The sequence below is a fragment of the Trachymyrmex septentrionalis genome, unplaced genomic scaffold (genome assembly GCF_001594115.1).
Source record: "Trachymyrmex septentrionalis isolate Tsep2-gDNA-1 unplaced genomic scaffold, Tsep1.0 scaffold80, whole genome shotgun sequence".
Taxonomy (NCBI): Eukaryota; Metazoa; Arthropoda; class Insecta; order Hymenoptera; family Formicidae; genus Trachymyrmex; species Trachymyrmex septentrionalis.
In genome coordinates, this window is record NW_017305988.1 from 427,208 (window position 1) to 436,767 (window position 9,560).

The 9,560-nt window shown below is 27.9% G+C and overlaps 1 protein-coding gene across 5 annotated transcripts in view; it reads left to right on the forward strand.

The window, feature by feature from the left end:
• LOC108754628 (longitudinals lacking protein) overlaps nucleotides 1-9,144 on the forward strand; it is a 226,807-nt gene extending 217,663 nt beyond the window's left edge. For all 5 annotated transcript variants that reach the window (XM_018497066.1, XM_018497069.1, XM_018497065.1 and 2 more), the window contains exons 7-11: nucleotides 7,384-7,458; nucleotides 8,263-8,346; nucleotides 8,418-8,635; nucleotides 8,714-8,882; nucleotides 8,996-9,144. In XM_018497066.1, the coding sequence (XP_018352568.1) occupies nucleotides 7,384-7,458; nucleotides 8,263-8,346; nucleotides 8,418-8,635; nucleotides 8,714-8,882; nucleotides 8,996-9,141 (692 nt within the window). In that variant the 3' untranslated portion in view covers nucleotides 9,142-9,144. The remainder of the gene's footprint in view (nucleotides 1-7,383; nucleotides 7,459-8,262; nucleotides 8,347-8,417; nucleotides 8,636-8,713; nucleotides 8,883-8,995) is intronic.
• The last annotated feature ends 416 nt before the right edge of the window (nucleotides 9,145-9,560 follow it).

Sequence of the window (9,560 nt, forward strand, 5' to 3'; positions counted from 1 at the left end):
TTGAAAGAATTTTTTACAAATATTAACTTTGATCAAAGATATAAGTCCGTCATTGTTCTTATGTACAGAGTGGGGCAGTTAAAATGCCTATATATTATTTAACCTATATATTATTTAAGAGTCATTAATTTCATTAATGTGCTATCGCATAATAAGAATATATTATAATCACCGCATAGTGGGATAGAAATCCGAAAATTGGCTAACAAAACAAAATTTTTCAGATTCAGTGTCTTTTTCACTTTCATTGCCTTGCCAAATCGAAATAAATTGATGAAGCCTTTATATAATTTAGTTAGAGATTCTTCATTTTATTTATAATATGAAATCGCATTTGTTTTATTCAAATTTCAAGAATGGCCAGTTTTTCGAATTTTTATCTTACTGTACGTGTAAAGGGTTTTCACAATTAGACTGTCGTATATAAAATATTAGGTATGCTAGCATTTAAGAATTTTGATGAGATCGATGGCTGCAGCGTTGGAAGATCTCTTTTCGCTAAATTCAATTTTGTGATCAAAATAATTCTGTGATAAGTTGACTAATTTTTGTAATTTGAATGTTAAATGAAATTCATCGAGGCCTTATATATGATCCCGTTTACTGTGTTTTATTGTAGTTTATACGTATATTGCTAGTTTATAAAATTATATTATATGCGTATTTTAAATTAATGCGCACAATTGAATAACCGAAGGTTTCATATTCCATTACTATTATTTTTGTAAATGAGACGATTTGTCAACAAGAACATGACTTGAAGACTTGGAAGATGCTAAAATAATACATATTGAAACAAATAAAATGAAAGTTACATGCTTTAAAAATGTTTTTTTGATATTATAATTAAGAGATAATTACAGTCCTTTACATCAAGCAATATATAAATGTTTTTGGGTTTGTCAAATATGCCATTTCCTGTGAATTGTCAAGACTAATCATTATCAACCACAAACATTATCGTTTGAATTCCAATAATTTGAATAAAACCAACTGAAGGTAAGATAACGAGTCTTAATCGATCCGCGTAAACAACGCAGCATAAAGATCACGAGCAGATATTTGTCGAATGCTGAATGAATATCGTACGTATTAATAACTATTTGAATTTTGTTTACAGGTAGAACGAAGCAGAGATCGCGGAACGCGCTTCCTCATAAACGGTATAATTGCCACAAATGCGGCATTAAATCTTACGTTAACAAGAGCACCTTAAACCGTCATCTACGAGAAGAATGCAACATGGAGCCGCAAAACTCGTGCCCCTACTGTAACAAGAGGATCCATCAACGATGCAATTTTCAGCGACACATGAAGAAGGTTCACCATAATGTGTACCATAGTGTCATCCCACTCGATTGATTCACTGATCGACTGACCACGCAATCAGTCACGATCAGTACACGATCAACGCTATTTTGATCATTAAAAGAAATAATGAATTAGTTCTTTTAATCTTCATTATTTTTAAATACGAAATTTAAATTTAATACATTTTATTTGTTATTGTCTCATATTTTTACAAAAAAAAATTTAGTCGAAAAGAAAAATTTAGTCGAATATTAAGAAAATATGATATATAATAATTTATAGTCATATGTTCTTATATATTGTATTATATATTCTTTTTTGAAATGATTAACTAATCAAGTGTTTCTATTTTCGAATAATATTTTTGAAATCTATTTGGACGTGTAAAAAAATTAGCATTTAAGTTATTTAATTTATTATTGCTTATACACACTGCGTGAAAAATGTATGTTCCTGCATATCGATTATTACGAGGAATATTACTAAGATCCCTTTGGTCTTAAAGACTTATGCGGAGTCGAATCAATAGAAGTCGTAACGGTCGTAAAGTCTATTGTAGACCCCGCATTAGGATGCTGGCGGAATGCTAGAGATCCAGATTCGACTTCTGGAGGTAATATTTTTCGTAATAAATTTATTTACAGATTTTTAGTACATTAAGATCTGCTAAAAATGATGCCTAAAAATGATGCAATTGAACATCAAATTATTAAATTGCTTGTCAATTTAATTTATGATATTACTATAGCATAGTTCAATTGCATTTTTAAGTCTGAAAAATCAATTTGGCGTGCAATTCAAGAGAGACTATAATATAGTATATAAATTCACATAAAATTATTTAAAGCACTCAAGATCCAGCTTCGACCGATATAGGCATTCTTTCTTACTTATTGTGTATTCATAGTCCTAATAATTTTTAATAAATCGTTTATTAAAAATTAGTATTATTAAAACTTGTATGGTAATGTTTCATTTATTTTTATAAAGAGACAGTGTTTTTAAAAATGTGAATAATAAAATAATTTATTAAAAATTAGTATTATTAAAATTTTTATGGTAATGTTTCATTAATTTTTATAAAGAGACAGTGTTTTTAAAAATGTGAATAATAAAATAATTTATTGCTCAATTTTGAGATGTACGTTAAGAAAAGTGTATTTTACGTACACACAAAGATGCATCAGATGTTAGAAATTTATAAGTATTTAAAATATTTAAAGGTAGGTGAAGTCACTGTAAAATGAAAATTGTTATAAAGATTTTATTCTTGAAAAATGAATTAATCTGCTTTTAATTAGACTCTGTTAAAGTGTAGTTAATTGAGTGTTCATTCATTTCGTCGTGTGTGTATTTTTTCGGAGATACAAATAAATACTCTTTGATGACATTTTATTTATTTATTTTGGAATAAGTTAGAATGTTTTGATCATGTTTTCGATGTTGATATTGAAAATACGTATTGATACTCAAAAAATAATGTATACAGCATTTAATAGTAACATATAATAGTAATAACATAATAATAGTAACAATAATTTTCCGTGCTGTTGTAAAACGATATGTAAAAATTTCCCGTTTTATATGTGGATTAAACTCTCATACTGCTTTTTATCTTTAACAGTTGCTTTACAATTGATACAGTACACAAGTGTGAATATTTAATTATTTTATCATTACTATTTTTATCCAGATATATAATAGTTTTAAATGTGATGTTGTCAATGATGGAGTAATTTTTATTATAATGGACTATTTCCAGCAAATCACAACATGTAACTTAGATGTAATATTACACGAATATCAAGAATGTTACATATAACATTTTGAAACAATAAATATATCGTATTGATACGGTTTTATATCAGCAGCTTCGAACACATCATTTCTGTGTCATGAAATATCATTAATATATTTATTACTGCAATGTAATATAAACGTCTTTTTTTACATACTTCTATACTATATAAAATATATATTATACAAAATGACTACAATAGTGATAAAAATTGACGCTATAAATAATAAAATGTGCATAAAAAAAGATGCGTTAGATATGTAACATTCAATTTTGAACTGATCGTGAGCAATCTGCAGCATTTGTTGTGTTCAGGAAGATGTTAGAATTAGAGCTATTTGTGTCATTCCATCTATATCGTTTATTATATGTAAAATAAGGATGAACACAAGAATGACACAAAAAATACTAATAGCGTCTTCTATTAATAGAATGCACTGCTAACGGCTGGAAGTTGTATAAATTCAACTTATTTATACATGTATTTTATATGTAACAGTATAACATTCGTTAAATTGTTGAAAGATCATAGTTGTATTTATATCATGTGTTTTGAGAGAGAAGATTTACGTGTGTGTTAGATTACATTTTTAAATAATTATTATGATTATATAACGCACCGAAGGAATATATATATTTTTAAAGTACCCTCAAAATGTGACATTTACATGTCCGCTTACGTCTCCATGAAATATGTCATTGTTCTTTCTAAATTATATAACTGCTCCCTAAGTTATGTAACAATTACATTTTGGTTTACTGGGTCCATGTTGCTTATATATATATATATAATATGTTATTTTTGTGCAAAAGAAAATGAAAACACAAACATTGCTTCAAATATTATGAACAATTTATCTTAATTCAATGCCTCACGATAAATAATATCCTTTTCTATTATAAAACATTTCAATATGCATTCGTTATCGTCAATAAGAAATTTTTATGTAATTAATAAAATTTTTAATAATGTAATATTTACAGTATATATATATATTCAAATATACGAACATTTTTCTATTAATTTCTTTAACGTTGTTTGTCACGTGATGGTATACCTGTTTCATATATCATATTTTCATATATTACTACTCAAATATGTGAAATGCAGTATATGTGTAATAATTTTCATATAGTATTTAATAATTTCAAATTATTAAATTGCGTAACGTTCTTTTATTTTACGAATAGCGCTTAATTTAATCCTTTACATTTATATATTTTTATACATAACAAGTTATTATCTGTCAACATTTGTTATTTCCCTAAAGCAAATTTGGAAACGTTATTTTATAATAAAAATAATGCGTTACCATTACTTAGAAAGTAATAATTTCTTATTTTTTTTCGTTTTTTAATTTCTTGCAATGCTAAAGTGAGACATTTTTTTAATTATATTATTCAATAGTTAAAATTTGACGATCGTGATGTAGAGAGTTGCATAACTGTTCTGTATATCAAAAATCCAGGTTTAACCCACAATATCTATAAGATGATTTTATTATCATCACTTTTCGAAAAGCAATGGCAAACTGTCGAGAATAATTTTTTATGAATGACAGTATAATGATCAATTTTGAAATAAAATCATAATATTACTTGTTCATTCATAGTAATGATAATGCTATCTGTTCATAAAAATGTCCTCGGCAGCGTCACGATACTTTACTACGCCATAATCACTTGAAAGAATCTGATAGCCCATAAAAGACCTAGTCTTGCATCTGATATGGACCTGATATGGAAATGGCTTGGCATTCACAGTAAAATTATTTAAAAATCCGACGTGGCCCATGGCAGACTCGCATCTCATATGGAAACTGGTATTCACAGTAATTTATTCACAAAATTTAATGAGCACTGGACAGAAAATGTAAAATAAGAATCCTTAAATTAATACACGCTCTACCTATACTTATATAAAGATCTGTCTAATCTGTTCAGTTTTTATTATTTTTAGTATATTCTAGATTTATTCCTCGAATTTCGTACACTCTATTAAAGTGCTTTTACATAATTCGCAAATCGCAAAACGTAATTCGCAAACGCAGACATAGAATGAAGATTTGCGTTTGTCTTTTCATTGCGTGCAGTTAATTTTCATCTGCGTGTACCTTGCGTGGAGTGATCGTCATTCTGCGTCATCATTTATGAACTACGTTTTGCAATTTGCGAATTATGTATAAAAGCACCCTAATGCCCGCATTACACTACGCATTAGAGATTGAGGATTGCGAATTAAGGATTAGAATAATTCAGCCAACGAAATAAACTAAAATTAAAATAATCTGATTGGTCGAATTTTAATCTTCAATTCGCAATTTCCTCAATCTCCAATGCGTAATGCGATAAGGACATTACAGCGAGAAATACCTAAAACGCATGTTTTACTACAATAAATGTAAATATAGCAGCGCATATTCGCATCGCAGTATTTCGTAGCTGTGACAGATTTCCAAATCTGAAACTTTAATGATTAATCATAAACTTTAATGATTAATATCAGGCTCACAGGACAGAGTGACGCTTTTTTTCTGTCAGAGTCTTTCGTTTTATGCAAAAACACGAATAAATTTAATTTCAATTAAAATCAAATTTGATTTTTGAGGTGACGTAGGCTAAACTGAATAATTACACTTTTTTCTTGTCGAACTTATTTTTACGCGAAAATGCATCGATTGAAAGTATTTTTATTAAAATTTGAGATGAAAGAGGTATTCTTAATATTTATTTACAATGGAATCTAATAAACTAAAAGCAAATTTCCGAGCGCAAAAATATCGACAAATAAAAAATTGTAATCTGATCATTTAAATAAAGTAGATACAGTATGTAATATACCAAGTTATAGTGGTACAAAGAAGATATTAATACTGATGTTTATTCAGACAATATTCAAGAAAGTGCATACACTCAGTTAACTCTAAATATTCTTGTAATATTCATTAAAAAAATGTAAAAACATTCAAATATTGGTTAAAAATTCTTTTTATATATCGTTACATATAATATTCCGAGAAAATGTTCTATACAATATATATTCCGAAAAATTTTAATTTTTCCAGAAATTTCAGATCCAGTTCTTGAATCATTTTTTAAACAAAATTGTACTATGTCTATAAAGAACAAATTTCATGCTTTCATCTTGGAGCTCACTTTAGAGCTCACTTCACAGACGAAATGCTGCGCTCTTTATATTCTTTTCCAGGTGATTTTTATTCATGAATATTCTCCGTCGCTATCTTTTGTTGGCGAAAATGTATATTGCTCTCTCGCATAATTTTTGTGATATATACAAGGAGTATTCATAAAATATTCTAAATATTTCATCGACATTTGCACATTCTGTAATTATTCTTTTACTGTTCCGGAATATTCGGCATATTGAGAATACGAATCGAACTTTCTATGAATATTTAGTGTTAACGGAGTTCCATTAATTTTGATGTTAGTGAAAGGTTAAGAAAATATTGTGGATTGATTGTGATGCAAATCACTTTTCGGAAATCAATGAAAATATTTTAAATGATCAAACTAACATTAGTAATAGTGATAATAATAATTTATGCATTTGATAATTATTAATAGATTTATTATTAGCTATGAATTACAGTTTCATTTTAGCTAAGATTGAATTTGCCCAAAAACCGTCCAATATATTTAGGAGAGCTGAATTAAGAGAAGAAGGGGGGCTCTAAGGGGGCTCAGCCCTGGGCCCCATCTTTTTAGGGGGTTCCTTAGCTTAAAATTGTATTTTATTGATAAAAATAAATAATCGAATGCAAATAAATAATTAAAATTTTTAATTTTGCATTTTTTTTTGTACAATAAAACACACAATATTTATCAAAAAAGTACACATTTCTATATGTTTTTTTTAAATCTGGAAATTAACATTTTGGATGCATCGTATATTAGCTTACGCAGTAATTAGTTTATCATTTTATTCTTGTTTAGCATTGCGTGAATAACAAGGATAAATAACAGATGCTCAATTCTTATGAATAAAGGGGGCTTCGTTTTAACATCTGTCCCTAAAAATATCTTAAGCCGGCTCTGAATGTATCAAAAGAAAATGTAATTAAACAAACCGCAGAAAAAGAAAGCTATACTGTGACAGATTTGTGGAATGGTATAATACATATATTCCTTTGTTAAAAAAAGGCTAATGGACCCATCACTTATTGGAATGAGAAAAGGATCGGATCAATCTTTTTTCCAACTAAATGATATAATAACATATTTGGAAATATATTTCAGATTTTTTTTTTCAGAGCAAACACCTTTGGAGATATTACTAGACGCCAATATACCCGTTTTATGTGAAAGCATCAATGTTTCAACTGCAGGTATGATGTAATATGAATAATTTTAAAATTGACACAAATTTAATAACAAAATAAAAATATAACGCTCGAATATATGCACAGCAAAAACAATACCTTTCCACAAATGACCAATAATCGAGCCCATTAGGTTTAAATAATCATTTAATTAATATAAAATTTAATTACTATAAGAGTAAAAATTCATATACATATGTTTCGACTCAGAGCTTTCATCAGTTTGTTAACATAAAATTCCTAATTACATTCTATCAGATAGATAAAAATAAAGATATAAAATAATGGTGGATAATGATCTATATCGTCTGCTAAACAGCCATCTTAGTCGAAACCATGGAAATAGATGGAATATAGTTTTTGATACACCATGTCCTCAATAAGGTAGTCAAAATATAATATCAAGTTCATAACTAATCCTCGTTAATCAGTAAGAATTAACATTAAATCCAACATTTGTGATAGTCAAAATATTTAAAAATGATAGTCATGGTATGAAATAAATCAGCAGTTCAAAGAAAAGAGGCTGTATGGCTATACAAAATTTTTCTGATGCTGTTAAATATTGTCATGTCCAAGGATATCTTTTTGTATCTGTATAATAGAATGTAATTAGGAATTCTATGTTAACGAAACTGAAGGCTCTATGAGTCGAAATGTTATGTATATAAATTTTTTCTCTTATAATAATTAAATTTTACATTAATTAAATGATTATTTAAACATCCTAACGGGTTAGATTATTAGTCATTTGTGTCGAAAGGTATTGTATTTTCTGGTACAAATTTATTTATAATGTACGAATTATAGGATCGAATGTTCTTAGTACTGACAGTGTAATTTGGAAAAAACTTCAGGAAATGTTCGAGAAAGAAACTGCAAAAATTAATATTAGTAAGTTTAAAAAAAATATTTTGTTTAAATATTTAAATCGTATGTGCACATGTAATTGAATTTGGTTACAGAATTAGATTCACTATCAGTCAAAGTAGGAAGTCTTGTGGAAAACATGAAGGTAGTAAAGAACAAAATACAATTAAACCAAGTACAGTCTAATAGAAATGGAGACTTGGACAACATATTTTTAAAAAAGTATAATATTAAACTTCCATTTAATAATAAAGAAGACTTTAAAAACTTCAATGATCGTCTTAACGATGATACTGATTTTCGATCGAATTTTATAAGCACAATTACTTTGTTCAGAAATACTTATTTATGTATTATATTTATTTCGTTAATATAAACTTAATCATTCTAGTGCGAGCATCTCCGCCGTTATGTGGATTATTCCACCACTTTATCTAAAAATATAACATCCATGATTAAAATGGTTATAACACGCAATGTCGCTATAGAATATACAGCATCTAAAGTAACGCCCGGAAAAGCCCTCATGAAGGACGAACATTTGTATGCATGTATAGAAGGTGCACATGAATATTTTATTATTACATAAATAATTTAATGAAGAAGCTTTAGTAATATTTTAATTACAAAAATTGTTGTGTTATCAATAAATTTTTCTTATTTCAATTTATAGACATACTTCTCCAAAATGAATTCCAAGGTGAAATTGTAACGACAAAACTTCTTTTGAAGGCATTAAGTACTTCGCTTAGCAATGCGAAGGACTGGGACGGACACAGGAAGGATCGGGATGGGCAGAGGAAGGATCGGGATATGTAAAGGAAGGATCAATAATTTATGTCTTGTATAGTTGATCACATATACATTACATATATTATATCATACTTCATTTGTGAACATAATAAAAAAATCATTGCTTGTATTGAATACCGGTGTTGCATAACCTTGCTATCGATGTGACGCTTTAGTGTACAACGCCTTAAAAGGATATATAGCCAACTTAATATGTAATTATTTATATAATATATGCGAAACATATGGATGTTACTTCACGGGTTACAAATAATTATAAGTTTAGCGGCCTTCCCTTTTAGAAACATATGCTACAAGTGATGAACTTCCGAAAACGTTCAACATCCATTGTGAATTTTAGCAGAAATACTCTAAATGATGTCAAATGAATGCCCTTGGATTTTCATCGATAAAAAAGTTTAATGCCAAAAATGTTTGAATAAAGT